The sequence below is a fragment of the Carlito syrichta genome, unplaced genomic scaffold (assembly GCF_000164805.1).
Source record: "Carlito syrichta isolate Samal-C Ts95f unplaced genomic scaffold, Tarsius_syrichta-2.0.1 Scaffold304757, whole genome shotgun sequence".
In the NCBI taxonomy this organism is placed as follows: Eukaryota; Metazoa; Chordata; class Mammalia; order Primates; family Tarsiidae; genus Carlito; species Carlito syrichta.
Window position 1 is genome coordinate 429,008 of NW_007248853.1, and position 19,585 is coordinate 448,592.

General features: G+C 36.2%; 1 protein-coding gene across 3 annotated transcripts in view; it reads left to right on the plus strand.

The window, feature by feature from the left end:
• FGL1 (fibrinogen like 1) overlaps positions 1–18,734 on the plus strand; it is a 31,914-nt gene extending 13,180 nt beyond the window's left edge. For 2 of the 3 annotated variants that reach the window (XM_008060882.1, XM_008060881.1), the window contains 7 exons: positions 601–680; positions 3,432–3,612; positions 8,804–8,963; positions 9,201–9,298; positions 14,113–14,201; positions 14,374–14,561; positions 18,375–18,734. In XM_008060882.1, coding sequence (XP_008059073.1) covers positions 609–680; positions 3,432–3,612; positions 8,804–8,963; positions 9,201–9,298; positions 14,113–14,201; positions 14,374–14,561; positions 18,375–18,534 — 948 coding nt within the window. In that variant the 5' untranslated portion in view covers positions 601–608 and the 3' untranslated portion in view covers positions 18,535–18,734. The remainder of the gene's footprint in view (positions 1–600; positions 681–3,431; positions 3,613–8,803; positions 8,964–9,200; positions 9,299–14,112; positions 14,202–14,373; positions 14,562–18,374) is intronic. The other variant, XM_008060883.1, reaches the window with a different exon arrangement.
• The last annotated feature ends 851 nt before the right edge of the window (positions 18,735–19,585 follow it).

Consider the following 19,585-nt stretch of genomic DNA (forward strand, 5'->3'; position numbering starts at 1 on the left):
ATGGGCTCAGGCGATCCTTCCGCCTCAGCCTTCCAAGTAGCCGGAGTTACAGGCATGTGCTACCACGCCTGGATGATTTTTTTAGATTTATTGTAGAGATGAGGTCTCGCTGCCCAGGCGGGTCTCAAACCCGCGGGCTCAGTCAATCCACCCACCTCAGCCTCCCAAAGGCGCGGGATTACAGGCTGAGCCACCAAGCCCGGCTAAGGCCTCATCTTAAAACAAAACAAAAGTTTCCACAGTCCTACAGGGTGAGAATTATTACTTCCGTTTTATGGATCAGGAGCATTTTAGTCGGTTGCCTCATTTTAGTCAGTTTCACACTGCTAGGAAGAGGCACAACCAAAATATGGACCCAGGTCTTTTTGCTTATGAAGGCTGTGCCTCTACCAGAAATCGCATAAGCAGCACCTTAGGACCACTAAGAGATCTAGACTCTCTCCTCTGTTTTTGTAATCAAGCAGGTTCAACTCTAGTTAAGGCAACAATGAACATCATTCTGTGTGGTGGAGAGCTGAAAAGGTCTGGAAGAATCTCCTCTGTGACTCTCATGAAAAATTCAAAGTTGATAACTTAATGACTTTCTATTCGTTGTTGCAGTTCTTTCAATGGAGAACATGGTGAAGATATTCAGTTTCATCCTTGTTGCCACTGCTCTTGTGATGGGCAGGGAAAGTTGGGTAAGCTTTTTGTGAAAACTATTATTATACTTAATGCCTGCTTTGACCTAAGTTTTTCTTTTATTTTGCAGAAAACCTATATTAACTTATTACTGAAGAAACTTAACTAAAGGAGGAAAAGGAAAAAGGCTGGGGGTGCTTACCAAGTGTTTTAAAACTTTTTAAAAAGTAAAAAAATCAACATTTACAACAACTAAAGTAAAATCTTTTTTTTAAATTCACTTTGTTATTTGGCCAGTTACATAATATTAGAAATTTAAAACTGTCCGTAGTAATTAAAATTGACCATGGGCTTTCCAATATTGAACACTGTTAGTGTAAACTAGCCTGATTATTTGAAAGTAATTACAATGAAAGTAATTACAATGAATTACTTCCTTCATTCATGAGTAAAAAAGACAAAATACTCATTTACTCAAAGTTTTGAAAGAAAGAAATCTCCTAAATTTTACATAAGCTTACTAAGCCTATATGTACAGTCTCATAAAGTTTGGACATGCTTGGCCTGTGATCCCTTTAGTTATTTTAAAGTTGCATGGTGCACTGGGTTTTACAATATCACAACCAATTTCCCACTAAGTTACTGCAACACAGGACCCAGACATAAAATATTCCTGTTGTTCATTTTTTAGTCTATGTGACTCAAGGGGTCAAGCAAATAACTCTCTCAGAGAGGATAAATCAGAGTGATGAGAAGGGAGTACCAAGCGCAAATAAGAAATAATGCTAGAGAAATAGCTAGGAGAGACTCAGCAACTTGGACCTAGAGATGGGAGGCAGGGGAACTCTACCGTTGCGTCTCCCTTGCTATTTTGCTATGTGACTTTTGGTTTTGAGACCAAATCTCTCTCCTGATATTTACAGTCCTTTATAGGAAGGCTGCGTACCTTTTCCCTTTGCCCAAAATAGAATCTCTAATTGTGATGTTCTGACACCTAGGAGAGTACCTGGAGCACAGTAGGTCCTCATATTGATGACATAAGCTAGTACATAAAGATAAGAACAGAAAGACTTACATATATAAACTGGAAATATTTCTGGCTATAACTGAATGACTGCTTTAGGAAATAATTTGTATAAAGGTAGTGTATGGTAATTATACATTAAAATGCGCGATTTCTCAGAAGTAAACCTGTATAGTTTACTAGAAGAAATCATGACATGAGCTGCAAATAAAGATGTCATAGTAAAAATGGGAAGATGGTAAAAACTTGAGACCACTCATAGTGAGTCTCCCAGAATTAAGTACCCAAGAGCCTTTCTTAGGGCTTCTTGGCCTCAGTAACATTGCTGGGAGACCTACCTTTGCAACTCTCCTTCCCCATTCACCTTTCCCATTTTCTTTGTCTTTAGAGATCTCTGCTCAGTCAGATGCCACATCAGAAAGGAACTGATAAACTCTTTCACATGCAATATTCTTGGTTTATGTGCCTTTTAGGAGAAGACTTAACTTAACTGGATTGATTCAGCCTCTTCTCATCCCCATTTTTTTTTTTTTTTGATTTGGTGTTTCACTCTGTCGCCCAGGCTGGAGGGCAGTGGCACACTCACGGCCACCCCAGTGATGATCTGCTGAGCTCTGGCCATCCTTCTGCCTCAGCCTTCCAAGTAGCCAGAACTACAGGCACATGCTACCATGCCCGGCTAATTTTTTATTTATTGTAGAGATGAGATCCCGCCAAGATGTCCTGGCTGGTCTCAAACCCATGGGTTCAGACAATCCACTCACCTCGGCATCCCAAAGTGCTGGGATTACAGGCTGAGCCACCGAGCCCGGCCTCTTCCCATTCCTTTTAAAAATGTGTTCTATTTTTTTTTGGTAGAAAAGGGAGTCTTACTATGTTGCCCAGGTTGGCCTCAAGTAATTCTCCCACCTTGGTCTCCCAGGGTTCTGGGGCATAGTCAGCCTCCATCCTTTTCTGAAGTAGCTGAGGGAAAAATAAACAAATAAACCAAAGTTAAAATGACTCCAGTAGAATTTCTAGCAACAGGTAAATGAATGAGATACTCTGGGATACGAGGGTCTAAACTAGCGTCTCTTATAAAGATGCCATATGCTATTAGAGTACATGCATTAAATTAAATTTTGAAATGTATTCATACCAAAAGATCATTCAACAACTCCATTTATTTTGGAGATTGACATACTGTGGAAATAATTAACTTCTGTAAAGCACTTTACTGTTCAGAAAACACATATGCAGTATCATGTAGAGATTTGGAGGAGGGTTCTTGAACGGGATTTGAACACTGACTCCTCTCACCCACTAGGTGATCCTGAGGAAGTCTTCTCATCAGGATTGGGCCCATTTTTACCTCATGGAATTGTTATGAGGATCGAATAAAGCAACTACAAAGACCTTAGCATAGTGATTCTTATTATTTTATATTATTTCTTTTCTTGAGTTCAGGAGCTTTAGCAGAAGCTATGATGGCCTAGTCTTTAAAGAGGAGATCGTATTAGAACTTTTAAAATCACTTTCTGGTTGTAATAATATTCTGAGAGGGGGTGGGATTGGCAGTTGAAGGAAACTGTCAGGGGAGGGAGGGGCACATCTCATCAAGGGTACCTGCATAATGAACATCTGTATACCTAGCCCTGAATTGTACCCCATATATTTAAAATAAAAAACTCAATAATAAAAAAATAATATTCTGAAATTGGAATGGGAGACAAAATTGAATTACTGATTTATCCAAATGTTTTGTAGCATTTGTTTTCTATGAAAATGAGATGCACATTCTTTGCAGGCACTCGAAAACTGTGCCCAGGAGCAAGCGCGGCTCAGAGCCCAGGTGCGCCTGCTTGAGACGAGGGTCAAACAGCAGCAGGTCAAGATTGCACGACTTTTGCATGAGAAGGAAGTCCAGTTCCTTGATAAAGGAGAGGAGAATAGTGTCATTGATCTTGGAGGCAAGAGGCAATATGCAGGTCAGAAGTGATTTTTTTGAAAGTGTTTCAATAACTTGTATTATTCATACATGCATGTGCAATGATGGTTCTAGTTATTTGTTCACTACAGGTTTTGCCAAATAGCTTTTTCTATTCCAGTAACAATCAATATGAAGCATTATGTCAATTTTAAATATCTTCTACCATATTTTACTCTTTTCTCTCTATTATGTCTGCGGGGCACGTTTAATATGAATGCTAAGTATCTGAACATTTCTACAGTTTAATAAGAAATCAGGACACTTGACAGTTTAAATATCAGTGTACACAATCTTGGAAATGGGCCACCTGAGATCCAATCCCCACCACTACACAATATGTCCACGTAATGAATATACATGTGCACCTCTGAATCTAAAATTTTTTTAAAAGTCAGCATGCAAATGGCAGGTTACAATTGTGAATATTTACATTTGAGCTTTGTGTTTATGTATCTCTTGTTGTTACTTTTAGGTAGTTTTCTCTTCTGAAGCCCTGAAGTGCCTTAGGGTGGCAAATAAGATAATAGAATAAAAAGGCAGAAAAAGAAAAATAACCAGAATTACTGAAGAAAAGCTAAGAGTAGTTTGAATATGTATATTTTACAATTTGGTAATTTTCCTTTTGATTAGGCCAGTACTTCCTCATAGAAGCTAAATAATCTTAAATCGTCAACTTATTATATACATCACTGCACATATTGTTATTCTCTGTAAAAAAAAAAAAAACTGTTCATTTGTCTTCCTGTGGAAGTCAAAGGCGTCTTTTAGATTAAACAATGATTACAGAAGCAAAGCAAATGGCTATCTAGAGCATTTTGTCCATGTCTACTTTACCATAATACATTATAATTTCTGTTTCTGATAGCTTGGCCAATTAACTGGGCACTTTGCAAAGTCTGGGATGATATTTAATGCATTTTTACCTCCTAATTGACTATCAGAGTGCCTGGAACATAGTAGATCATATTTATGAATGAAAGCAAGGTGGTACATAAAAAGAAAAATAGAAGGACAAGGAAGTATATATTGGGAAATATATCTGACTATAATCAAAAGACTGTAGAGGTCAAAGAGATGCCAGGCTCATGGTAATAAAAATATCTTTTTTTTTGTTCTAAATGTACTCACCAATGTAGGATGTGAATTGTGAAAACTTTAGAGCCTATGTGTCAATAAAATATTTTCTTTTTCTCTCTTTACCAAGATCCTAATCTCTTTCTGCCCTGGGTTCCTGATTCTCTGTTGACCAGCATTTTGATCCTTTACCCTTGATCCTTGGAACTCAGCTGTCCTCCCTTTCCACTTAGGGGTCATAAGAAGGCCAGAACCACTGGCCTGTAATAGTTGGGATGGGTATAGGGTGAGGAAGGTCTGTGCCTCTAGAGCATAGAACAAGGAGGAACTAGGGACAGCTCAGGTAAAAACAGGCTTGAGAAACAAAGGGACTACCATGCAAGGAATGAGCTCACAGATACGTGGTTCCAAAAGTAGGTACAAATCTGATCTCATCTGGCAAGGAACTGACATGCAAGTAAGGTACTATTTTTCCATATTCAAAACCAAGTTCAAGACTCAAGTTATCTATTCAAACACAGTCTGAACAGGCTATTGACACAGATTCAAGGATCAGTTATGGCAGAAGGCAGGCAGTCAGATGTTTGTTACTGAGATTCTGCAACTAGTTGTGAGAAGACTGAGGCTTAAGACCTAAAAGTCCAGTCCTTGCATTGAGAGTGCCAGGGAACAGACCTTGGGAAACAAGAGGCTACAAAGGAATAAAGCAGGAAATCAGTTACTAGGAAATTAAAATGTCAAGGTTAGAGCAGGGTTGACTGTAAAAGCAAGAGTTAGATAGTAGAATCTATGGAGAGGGTCCAGAAAACTATTATATTGTGTGTTATAATGACAGGATACGTAATAGACATTTTAGATAACTGTTTCTGGATTAACAGCTAAAACAAAAACCCAGAAGTAAATAGATTCACACTTAATATTCTTCATATATAGTACAAGCATAAAGAAGAAAAGAGGGGAATAGAGTATAAAATATAAGTGCAGTTTAATTGTGCTCTATTTTTCAGCACATAGGCAAATAGCACTAGAGAGGACTAAGTACAGACACACAATAAATAAAACAGATAACACGCAAATTCCAATAAAATGTATATCATAGCATAATATATTATATATATAATATTGTATAAAATATATAAGAACTTACATCAAAGTTTATATTTTTAGTGTCAAATTTTTAAAGATTATTCATATATATATGATCCATAGAAATATACATCTTTGCTCTTATTTGCAAGTTACTCTATTATTATTAAATTAGTTACTTTCTAAATTCTAATTCATCTCATGGTAGAAAACATCTAATTACATACAACTTAGCAATTTGGCAAACTACACAAGTCACATGATTTTATACAGCATGTAATTAAACTGTATCTTTTTTTAAGCATTTGGGTGCTATTGAATTATGAATTAAAAGATTACTGTATCAAATTTGCATTAATTGGTGACAATCACTCTGAAGGCTGGCTTCAAAGTCCAGCTGCCCATCTTGCTAGCAGTGGCCTTTGGGCAAAGTACTTAACCTCTATATGTCTTGTATTCCTCATTTGTAAAATGGGAATGATAAGAATATCTGTTTATTTGTTGTGAGGATTAAATGAGTTAATGTATTTAACAGCAGTTTGCACAAAAGAAGTACTCAATGAATGTCAGCTATCTGTGGACATTATTATAGCCTCTCTGTCTTATTTTCAGAGGAAAGAGCCCACTAACTCTAACCTACAAGTATACCATACTCTCCAAAGAGCCAACTTCCTTTATCTTCTTCATTCTCTTCTTATGTTGTTTGGGGGTGAAGATGGTGGTGGCAGGACCAGTTCTGCCTGTCCCAGCATGCTCTGTGGAATGGTGACTGACCTCTGTTGCTGGCCTTTATTTATTTATTTTTGCTTTTAGCATGTGGGGTACTTAGTGCCTTTGGCTCTCAGCTTTGAGTCTCAGCCACAATTCTGAGACAACAAGAAAAATCCCATTTGGCAGACTGTCGTGTCACTTTGTGAGCTTAAACATTCAGCCATCCAATATGGCTTGCTTTCTGCATGATCAGAGAAACGATTCACACCACCCAATTTAATGCAATGTTTGTCAAAACAGAAGACAGGAAGCTTTGGCCTCACTCTAGTATTATGCAAATACCCCCCCCAAAATATATATCCTTTTTTAAAACAAAACAAACTCCCATGAACACAGAGCTCTTTAACTCTGCCCTTCTTCTACCTGTTCTCCAGGAAGTGAAGCGAGTTGAAACATTTTGAAAATTGTAGTTTTAAATATCGAATTAATATTTTAAACTCTACATTGCTCAAACTTTCTGCTATCACAGTTTAAGTCACATGGCAGGCTCTTGCTTACTATGAGCAGTTGAACAGCTGGCACTTTTTTGCTTTTTTAATGTTTATTTGTTGAGGTTGTTGTTGCTGGTTTTTCAGTTGAAAGCTTTTCTCTAAGTCTTAAGTAGCATTTGGCATTTTCTTCTAGGAAAAAGGAAAATTAAAAAACAAAACAAACAAAAAAGCACAAATAATAAACTTGTAGTTGGCATAAAATAAAAACAAATAGAAAATGTTGGCTGAAACCCCTATATTTACTAAGCTTTCCAGTGGAAAATGTTATAGCTAATCATTTCCACATTTGCCTGGAAAATAGTTTGAAACTTACAGGCCTTTGTTATTCAGCTATTTGGTAGGAGATTAAATGTAAGCGAAGAACTGCTTTCTCAACGGGGTTAAAGTCTGCTTACTTTAACGAAAGTGTTGTATAATATACTTGACCACAAAATGTAAACTTTTTAACAATATTGAGTTAATGTTCCTGTCTTTTTCTTCTTATTTAATTGCCAAAGCAGAGTCCTTTTAAAAATTCAGCATGTGTAAGGAACACTTGTGCTTCTGAATCTCAATAATAAATATATGAATAAAGCCTAAATCTTTACAAAAATAATCATCTCCTCAAAGCAGTAGTGTATGATTGGTCTCAACCTCGCGAAGCCTTTATAAAATGGCTATGGTTCTTTCTCTTCTAATTCCCATGGCCTATTAATCTTTTTAAAGTGCAGTAAATCTTATCTGTAGCAAGATAAAAGAGAGTTGTAGACAATGTGGCATCAAGACAATGAAAATGAAGAAACAACTTTTAAAATGCTAGAAGAATGGAATCATCCAATCAGGAAGAAAACATTTTTCTTAAAAAAAGGAAATTAAAATGATAAGAGTAAAATGTGAAAGTTGATGATGTTAAATTATAATGTCTTTATTCAAACACTCGTGTCTGGGTCTTTTGAGACTTTCTCTTTACAGTGGCCTGAAACATAGCTTCATAAGCATCTAAACAATAGAGAAATCCATATTTGTCATATTCTTTAAGTCTATACGGATCAGCCTGGATGAGACTCAATGGATATTAATTTATCCCGTCCTCAAATGGCTTAAGAAACATATTACTTTTTGGTGACAAATTAGTAGCTATGTTTGCTCCAGTGGTCAAAGAAATAGCACAGCAAAGGAGAATTAAAGGATGAAAGGAATAGCAGAAGCTTGTAATTTTTAGCAATAATATCTAAGAATATGTGGACTGTTAGAAATGTCAGTGAATTAGTTAAAAAAAAAAATTGGTGGACCTGAGAGGTTATCAGAATCTCACCAAGATTACTATTTTGAGTTCACTTCCAGATGTTCAGAAAGATTTATCAGGCTCCTGTATCAAATTATTTGTTTGGTGTTATATTTCTCCATTCACTTTTAGCTTCACAGGAGAGAGAAATTCTACAATTCTGAAAAAGCTATTAGTTTCATTTAAATATACTGTAATTAACTGAACACACATAATTGTTTAAAAATTATTTTCCACAGAAGTCAGAAATGAGAAACTAGATCCCTATTTCACTCTTTTTTCTCAATGGTCAGTCATATCAAGGAGTCAGGTAACAGATATAAGGAAAGGAAATAAGACTTTCCTAATATCCACTGGAAAGTGTAGAAAGATGCAATTTTTAAAAGTTGATTATTTACACCATGTGTTTTTCTGTCTCCATTGGTATTGAGTAATCTTATTCCAAGTCTTCCCTAAGAAAAAAAAGACATAATAAATGTTACTTTACCTTGTTTTACAAACAGATTGTTCAGAGATTTTCAATGATGGCTATAAGCACAGTGGATTTTACAAAATCAAACCACTCCAGAGCCCAGCAGAATTCCCCGTTTATTGTGACATGTCTGATGGAGGAGGATGGACTGTAATTCAGAGACGGTCTGATGGCAGTGAAAACTTTAACAGGCATGCTAATTATGATCTTAAAATGTATCTGGAATAGCAAGTGTGAGATTTATAAGTTAAATTCTTTGATTATATCCTGAAGTCTATTAATTAGAATTTTACTTTCTCTAAATAAGAATATGGAAAGAAAATTAACTAATCAAGAAAATATTAGTGGTTGGGTTGCAGGGGCTGATGATCACTTTGGGTATTACAGATGGATTTTGTTAAAATCAGCTTGCACTTTAAATTTTTTAGAGGTTGGAGTGACTATGAAAATGGCTTTGGAAATTTTGTCCAAAAAAATGGTGAATATTGGCTGGGTAATAAAAATCTTCACTTATTGACCACACAAGGTAAGGTTTTCCTGATGTCAAATTTATTTGAAATACATTAAAAGTAACACTAACATGTTTTTTACTAAATTATAGACAATGGAACTAATTCAATAATTGCTATGACTTATAGATGACAATGATAACTTTTGGTCAATAACCCCCTTTGTAAAATTTGGCTGCCTAAAGTTAGAAATAGAAAAAAGGAGAACTGAGTTGGGCTGGGAAGAATTGTTTTCTCATATATATTCTATTTCTGGAAAAGATATATCATATAATAATTCCTTCTTAATGCCTTGAGTTCTTGACGATTATGTATACTGTATCAATTATCTATTGCCACAATGATACTGTGTAACAAGCCCTTTCCAAACACAGTGGCTTAAAATCAACAAGCATTTATTACTTCTCACAAATCTGCAGGTTGACTGAGTGGTTTTCCTGATCAGGGCTGGGTTCTGCTAATCTTGGTTGGTCTTGTTTAATGGTCTACAAACAACTTCCTGATTAAAGTTCCTGCTCTAGGATGGAAGGATTCAACTCTGCTCAATATGATCTCTCATGTTCCAGCTAGCTAGCCTGCACTTGTTCTTGTAGCCAAAGCAATGTTCCAAAAATAAGGGTAGATGTGCATAAGTCTCTCTTGAGACCTAGGCTCAGAACTGGCACACAATCATTTTCTTTCTCTTGGTGAAAGAGGGTCACAGGACCAGCTCAGATTGAAGGGGAAAATAAGTAGACAATAGGAGAAGTTACAAAGTTGTACTGCAAAAGGGAGAGGTGAAGAATTGGAGAATTGGAGCTGTTTTCACATCAAATTCTGTAATATAAAATGTTTTTATATCCACATGCTCCCACCCCTTTTATTTTGAAATACTTTCAAAGCAACAACAAATTTGAAAGAAGATACAACCTTCTACCTGGATTCTACATTAACATTTTACTCTGCTTGTTTTATCATCTATCTATCCATCAAAATTCTATCTATCCATTAATCCACCTTTTAAAATATATATTTCAAAGTAAATTGTAGACATCTGTGTATACTTTTACATTCCTGTCTTTAACTAGAGTTCAATATTTGTCTAAAATATCATTACTTTGATAACAACTTTTCCAGATTTCTGTTTCCCATATTCTTTTGCTCCAATCCATTGTCTTTCTTACCTCAATTGTAGTCTAAAATTATAGTCAGTCCCACTCAAATCTGATCCTGAATGTGTCATAAAAGGCAATTATACTGCCCAAGAAAGTATGCCATTGCTTTACTAAACTCTCTGGTCTGGCCACGTGGCTCTTTGAGCTATGATCACCATGTTTTTCTTTCTTTCTTTCTTTCTTTCTTTCTTTCTTTCTTTCTTTCTTTCTTTCTTTCTTTCTTTCTTTCTTTCTTTCTTTCTTTCTTTCTTTCTTTCTTTCTTTCTGCTGGAGTCTCACTCTGTCGCCCAGACTGGAGTGCAGTGGCTGCTCCCGGCCACCACAGCCGCAACCTGCTGGGCTCCAGCGAGATGAGGTCTCTCTTCCTTTTATTTTTAATCCATTGCCAATGTCATTTAGCATGCTTTCCTTTGTCCTTTTTGTTTGTTTGTTTTAGATTGGAAAATATAGTTTATTTAGAAATTAGAGAGAAAGAGAAAAGAGATTCACCTCCCCAAGGTAGGGGAGGAGGCCGAAGATAGAAAAACATGGTGATCAGCCAGGCTCGGTGGCTCAGCCTGTAATCCCAGCACTTTGGGAGGCCGAGGTGAGTAGATTGCCTGAGCCTGCGGGTTCGAGACCAGCCCAGGCAACTTGGTAAGACCTTCGACGCTGGGGTGGCTGTGAGCATACCACTGCACTCCAACCTGGGCAATGGAGTGAGACTCTGACTCAAAAAAAAGGAAGAGTTTATTTGTTCCATCCAAGTTCAGGAAAGGTATTGGTGTTTCTGTATTCATAACAGTCATTAGAATTATGATTACTATGGTCTTTGAGACACTAGATTACTATCTAGAGGAGGGATAATCCCAGACCCCAGAACTTGGCCCTTCTTTAGATCAGTGCTCTCTAACTTTATGTAGGACTTCCTTTCCTTCAACATATTATCCTAATTTGAACTGTTTTATGCCAGATATATAATAAGATTTATTCTACCAGCTTTTGTTTCTTTTGCACATTGATACTTATCTGATTTCTTTGTATCTATGAAAACCCTCAAAGTAGTAACACTGGGCTTCTTCTAAATAAACGAAACCCAAACTTATTATTTTTCAAGTTATTCTTTTGTGCATATTTTCCCAGATGAACTTTGGCAGCAAATCTAGTTTCCTTTCATGTTTCAATCTGGTATTCAGACTGGCTACTCTAATGGTAGTAAAAATGTATTTATTAGTCCCAGACCTCACAACCATGTATCACATCATCCCAAGAAAAAGTCAGTGCCTTTGTCCCTATATTCTTTAATTATGAAAGCATTTAAAGCTAATGAATTGCCTCTGAAAAAGAGGTTTATCACTATTACATAAATTTTGACTGGAAGTAATTGCAATAATTTAGAAATGCTAGGCACAATTTTATTTACTAATTGACCAGAGATATTTTGATGGTTGTCTTAAAAAATGAGACTGATTTATATGTATCCTATAAAACAAAATATGTTTTAGAACAGTTGACTTAGCCTGCCGCACTGTTCCTATTTCCCTTCCCATGCTTGGCTCACACAACCTTTACTACCTTTTGAGATTCCGTCGGGGTGAGGAGTTTGTGTTGCCAAAGCAACAAGCCCCACAGGAACTCGGCCTCCCTCCTAAATTTGTTCCAGTATTGGGAAATTCAGAATTCCCTACCCAAACAGCCTTAAGCTTGTTTCCAGGACCTCTTCAGCCCTCTTCCTTGTCTGTCATCTTGTGCTGCTAGTGTGTACACTCCTAAGCCTGAGAGGAGGCTAACAAATGGCTTTTTTTTTTTTTTTTAATGGCTGTGACCAGAGCTTGTATATGCACCTTGGGATGTCCACAGCTGTGTCCAAGGCCACTTGCTATGTATGATAGAGATAAGGATGGGAAACTAAGGGAGATTGACCATAGACTTAGTCTGGATGATGGAACTTGGGGGCTCTTTTTCCCTGGGTTTCCATGATCTGGCTTGGAACTCCAAGGAGTCTGAGACTCTAAATTCCAACCTGGTCTTGCAGGTCGCTATGATGCTTTATTTATCAAAGTAAGAGGATAGACCCTATATGATGTAATAGCTTAGTTTGATTTATAGCTTTCTATGTTCCTGATGGTAATTCTGCTTATGAAAAAGAATAGTCTGTTATTCACAAACAATGGGGCAATGGAAAAAAAAAAGATGATTGCTTGAAGATAGTAAATTTTTTTTTTTAGATAATGCTCTTTTATCACCTAGAATTTTTATAGCCAGTAAAGTACCTCTTTTATATTTAGAGATTTGTTTCTATCATGTCATTCTTTAGCATACATAAAAATATGTGCCAAATAACTTGTTTAATTTATTCTTTAAAAACTTTCATATGTATATATCAACTCTTCCGAAATATCTTTTGACTCAGTCATTGATGTTACTGTATTTTCCAATAATTATTATCATCTGTGCTATCAAGAATGTTGTACAGCATTTCTTGAGAATTTTCTTCATTGCCTCTACAATTCTCTTCCGATGACATCCAACCTATAAACTTTGATGCTAACACTTTGATTTTTTTTTTTTTTTTTGAGTTGGAGTCTCACTCCATCACCCAGGCTGGAGTGCAGTGGCATGCTCACGGGCACCCCAGTGTTGACCTGCTGGGCTCTGGCGATCCTTCCGCCTTAGCCTTCCAAATAGCTGGAGCTACAGGCATGCACTACCATGCCTGGCTGATTTTTTTTTATTTATTGTAGAGATGAGGTCTCACCAAGTTGCCCAGGCTGTTCTTGAAACCATGGACTCAGGCAATCTCCTTACCTCGGCCTCCCAAAGTGCTGAAATTGCAGGCTAGAGGCACTACGCCCGGCCGACACTTTGTTCTTATGAGCCAGTATCAAAGGAAAGTTTTCGGATGGTAGCCAGGATTCATATTTCTTTCTCAAATGATCCTTAAAGGGTTTGCTGACTGATCTTTTTTATTATCAGGAAATTAACTAAGTCTGTGCATATGTAGGCCATGGTGACATTATGACAACCTAGTATATTGGCAACTAGAGATGGTAAGTTGTCATTAATAGCCATCTATTTGTAAGATCAGCATTCTTATTGAAATTAAGAAAAAGAAGATAAGCTATTCAATTTCTTAAGACTTCTTTCATTGTTTAATTTCTTAATCTAACTGAGTAATGGCATTTTCTGTTCTTTTCCAAGTGAGTTGCACTAACTTTTACCTATTATAAAACTAGGCACAATTTTTTTTTTTTTTTTGAGTTGGAGTCTCACTCTGTCGCCCAGACTGGAGTGCAGTGGCCGCTCCCGGTCACCGCAGCCTCGACTTGCTGGGCTCTGGCGATCCTTCCGCCTCAGCCTTCCAAGTAGCTGGAACTACAGGCGAGCGTTACCACACCTGGCTAATTTTTTATTTATTGTAGAGATGAGGTCTCGCCAAGTTGCCAGGTGGCTCTCGAACCCGCCAATTTTTTACCATTAATGTTGTGTCCCTCATTTTTTTTTTTCAAGTAAAATACACAATAAAATTTTCGTGTTATAAATATATGAAGTCACTGTTTATTCTTTAAAAGTTGATTCTTGGCAGAAGGAAATGTTAAAATTAAGATATAGTTGTAAATTATTTTCAAACATCATAGTCAATATCTGGTCATATGTTTAAAAAATTACAATCTCTTGGGGTTTTTTTTCTTTTTCAGAAGACTATACTTTAAAAATAGACCTTGAAGATTTTGAAAAAAATAACCGTTATGCACAATATAAAAATTTCAAAGTTGGAGATGAAAAGGTACCAAAATTTTCAAATAAGTAACACCATGAATTAATGCTTAAAATATACACTATAACCCTGAAGTCAGTGGCAATAAAAATATACAACAGTGCCTCTTTTTATTAAAATCAAATAGACATGTTTTTTAAAGGATGGCTACTGATAGCGGAACTTGCCTCTTTTCTTTTAGAATGCCTATGTGTTGAATGTTGGGGAATATTCTGGAACAGCAGGAGACTCCCTTGCAGGGAATTTTCGTCCTGAAGTGCAGTGGTGGGCTAGTCACCAGAGAATGAAATTCAGCACGTGGGACAGAGATCATGACAACTATGAAGGGAACTGCGCGGAAGAGGAACAGTCTGGCTGGTGGTTTAACAGGTCTGGCGTTTTCTGATCATAGTTGCAGGGATGTTGATGCTATCTCACTGGGGCAGTAACTAAAATATATGAGGTAATGTTGGTTTTTATTTGTAATGCCAGTATCATTAAGTAATCATTCTTACTAGAGTTCTTCAGCTATGCAGTAGTTCTGAGGAATTGTGCATTGTGGACGTTAGTGAAGTTTAAAAGATATGCCATAGGCTGAGCTCAACCTATCATCCCAGCACTTTGGGAAGCCGAGGCGAGTGGATTGCCTGAGCCTGTAGGTTCGAGACCAGCCTGGGTGACTTGACGAGACCTTGTCTCTACAATAAATCAAAAAAATTAGCCGGGCACGGTAGCGTGCACCTGTAGTTCCAGCTACTTGGAAGGCTGAGGTGGAAGATAGCGGATGTCCAGCAGGTCAAACCTGGGGTGGCTGTGAGGATGAGTGTCATTGCACTTCACCCTGGGCCACGGAGTGAGACTCCAACAAAAAAAAAAAAGAGAGAAAAAAAGATATGTCATAGGGGGGAGCACACCTCATCAACAAGGGTACCTGCATAATGAACATTTGTATACCTAATCCCGAATCCCCATATCTTTAAAATTAAAAATTAAAAAAAGATATGTCACAAAAATGAATCAAATTATTCCTTTTACAAAGATCTTTGCAGACTGAATAATGAATGAGTTACAAATAGTAGACCACAGGTCAACCCAAATAAACAGAGAGTATATATACATATGAAAAATATTTGTAACGTCCTAATAACTAACCAGTTCTTTATCCTCCCATATCACACAAAATAGCCATTGTTATTGCTGTATATTTTTCTATGTAATAGTATTTTTCATTCATGGTAACTTTCATTAATTCATTGAACCCAAGACACCCTCAATACAGAAATTTCCTTTACAGTATTTCTGAAACCTAATTTTATCCTCTGATTGAATATTTTAATGTTATTTTACCAGCAAATTAATTCCGTTTTTGATTATACATAGCTTTTTTATTGATACAAAATATTTTACATATTTATAGTGTATATGTATTTGTTACATGCATGTAATATATAACGATCAATCAGAGTATTTGTGGTAGCCATCACCTTGAGTATTTATCAATTCTATGAATTGGTAATATTTCAAGTCTTCTAGCTACTTTGAAATCTACAATACGTTGTTGCTATAGTCATCTTACTCTGCTATTGAATATTGGTATTTATTTTTCCTATATTACTGTTTGTCCATACCCACTAACCAAATTCTCCTTATCCTTCCTCCCACCCACACATTCTTCCCAGCCTCTGATATCTATCAACCTATTTTCTATGTACAAGACATCAACTTGTTTCGCTTCCACATATAAATGAGAACGTGCAATACTTGCCTTTCTGTGCCTGCCTTATTTCACTTAACATCATGACCTTCAATTCCATCCATGTTTGCTGCAAATGTCCGAATTTCATTCTTTCTTATGGCCCATTCATTACTTATTAGCTGTCTTGGTTATCGAACTGAAAAAACACAGTATGTACAGAATTTGGTACTATCCTTGGTTTTTGGCATCCACCGGAGGTTTTGAAATATATACCCTGCAGTCAAGGGAGAACGACCATAGTTGCAAAAAACAGTCATTTTTTTTCCCCCTGGATTTTTCTTTTTGTAAAATAAAATTTTTGTTCATTCAACCTTCCTCATTTGTAATGAAAGTGGAGTACATGCCAAGAGACATAAAATCCTCTTTCCTACTTTGCAAACTGAAGGTGATGATAATCTTTTCCCTGGTAATTTTCCTGTTCTTTTAAAAGCCATCTTCTTTACCTTCTCCTCCTCTTCCTTTTTCTTCCCTTTGTTTTACATAAAACTTACCTATAATTGATCACTGCAGGCATCAGTAATGTTTGATTCCGTATACAGAAATAATCACTAATATTACCATGAGATCAAAACCACGTACTTTATCCAGTTGATTGGCTTGTGTGGCACCTGAATGACAATTGCCACACATATTAATGTGGGGAAATACATTATTACCTAATTTTAAAGAAATGAGTTTACAGAGAACAAGGAAAGGGAATTCAGTAGCTGGAGCCACCCAAGGAGCCTGCATTATCTTTGGTGTCAAAGGAGATGAATCCCATTAGGGAAATAGGAAACCTTAGCTAGTCTGTGACCAATTTTCCAGCATGCTTAAGTTTCTAGAATATCCTGGACTTCAAAGTACATTTAGAGATGGTTGAAGTTCCATCCCTTAATCAACTGAAAAAATCAAAAAAAGCTGGAGAGAAAGTAGATTGTTCCAAAAACTTGGTGCTACTTCTACCATGACTGCTACTACTGTTGTTTAGCGCTATCATCTTCTTTCTTTCTTCTCATTCTTTTTTTATAATTCTTCTAATTTACATAAAATGTTGGCACTTCATAATTATTACCCACTTATAAGATATTCTTTTTACACGTAACAAACCACTCACTGATGCCTTCTCTGCTTTGTTGGCATCGCGTCTCATGTGAGTGCATGCCGTCACTTCACCGCGGAGCCCCAACTATCCCTTAATCTTGTTTCAAGTCCAGGCTGTTCTAGAAACTGAAGGATGCTGGAAAATTGGTCTCAGAATAGCTAAGATTTCCTGTGTTGACCATAGAGTCAGTGTCCTAAAGGGATTCAAACCACAGACCAAATATATATGTAGCAGATGCATCTAGATAGACAAATATATGCCAAAATATACATTCTGGAGTCTCAGTTTATAGTATTTTCTTTCTTAATGTCACTTTTCATGTTGTTTTAAAAACACAGTAGGATCTTGACATTTGCACATTTTGCATACATGTTTAATTGCATTCACATAAATTAGGAGGACTGCAAGAATGGTAGTAGGAGTGAATTACTAAGCTAAGTGATCTAAAGCGGCTACTCAGCTTTTACTTTTGCATACGCTTTTTTAATTCAATAATTTGGGTTATTTTCATTGATGTCCAGAACTACCTCTTGTGAATGCTCTCCTTGTTTCCTAATGTCTCGTGTCTTTTTATAATTATACCAATAGAAAAATATGTGATAACTAATTTCACAATCACATAACACAGAAAATTATCACATACTCTACATGTAATTTATGCATATCAAGGACAAAATTTACAGACTCCAGAGGAGGAAAAGAAACTTTTTAAAATTGATGATAAACTAAAATTGATGATAAACACTAGATTGGTATAATATATGTAAGAAATTAGTTCAGCAACTCAAGCAAATGACTGTTGGTTGATGGCTGGGAAAACTTCAAATGGTGGTTAAGGTTTTGTTTACTTTCCCTTAAGATTAAAATAATTGATATGCTAGCACTTTAAAGAAAGAGAGGAAGAGAGTTTGAATTGTGAAAGCCAAGTCTTGGCAACAGATTGAGGAACATGTAAGTGCAGATTATCCGGGGAAACCCGCAGTAGAGCACCTTGTCCATATCTTGTTCTGTTAACACATGCCTTAGCTCATATTAAGTACGAGGTGAATTCTGTCCTGAGTCAGGACGTTACAAAGACGTGTTTTATTTGCTTGTTCTTTTTTGTTTAAAGATGATTAAGAATGCTTATTTTTCAGTGCTCTAGTGGCCTGAAGATTTGTTATGGCAGTAAAACTCACCAGTTTAAAATATCCATCAGCTATAGAAATTTCTCAGCTTTTGAAAATGAATATTTACTTGTCTGAAAAATAGCAGAATTTGGGGCTTAGTAGTTTTTGATTAATTACTAGCAAAATTAATAGGGTTTCTGAAGGTATTTTTCTGGTCTGATTGCTCTGTTTTCTTTTTTTTTCTCTCCCACTAGATGTCACTCTGCAAACCTGAATGGTTTATACTACAGTGGCCCCTACACGGCTAAAACAGACAATGGGATTGTTTGGTATACCTGGCATGGATGGTGGTATTCTTTGAAATCTGTAACTATGAAAATTAGACCAAATGATTTTATTCCAAATGTTGTTTAATTGTCCCTCTTGGACTATCATTTCTGCAAATCATCTTGGTTTAAAATGATTTGAAAAATAGTAATTCTGAACATATCCACATGTGAGAATGGCAATTGTGTATACTACTTTTCATTATTCTTACTTGCATTCATTAATTAATGTACTTTTAGTGCAGTAGATATGCAATATTCATCAAATAAGTGTAGATTGTGTTAATATTTGTTGAATTTCTATGTGCAAAAGACTGTTAGACAAAAATAAAAAGTACAGAATATACATATATCATGACTTAGTGATACAATCATAAGTGCCTAATAAATTAAGCATAAATGAAATTGACAAAGTACATGACAAATCCAGCAAAGAATAGATTGTTAAATCAACTGCATAGACAATAAATATTATTGAATTGGGATTTGAATTCAGGTTTTGAAGTAAAGAGTTGAAACTCATAAGCAAGCACAACCCAGGATCTTAATCACTATAAAACACTACTCATATTTTTAGGATGTTTATGCAGATTTTGAACTTCTTTCACAGCCTTCACTTAAATTTTCACACCAGTCCTATGAAGCATTATTATCGCCACTTAATAAAAGTGAGAACTTATAGATCTGAGTTTTTATGACTGCTCAAAGTTACACAGCTAATCAGAGTAGGGAACAAGGACTCAAATCCAAGTCTTCTGATGCTAAATCAAATGTTTTGCCACCATCCTACAGCTAGCTTCTTTCAGATAGAACTTACATTGGTGCCAAGGGGGGAGAGAACCTTTCAAGTGAGAATAAAATAAATTCCAAAAAACCTGTGTGTGTTAACAAGTCAGGCACAGAGAATATAATTTAAGCCTACATGGGAGCTAAATTTTTTGATAAGACATAACACTAATCATATAATCACAAAAAATATGAATAATTTTAAAAGCTGATAAGCACAAAGTAAAAATATGTGCCTGGTAAATATACACCAGGAAGACCTGACCTGGCTTGGAGGGAGGGGATCAGAAAAGCTTCCCAGAAGAACTAACTTTTTGAGCTGAGTTTTCTTTTTTTTTTTTTTTGAGTTGGAG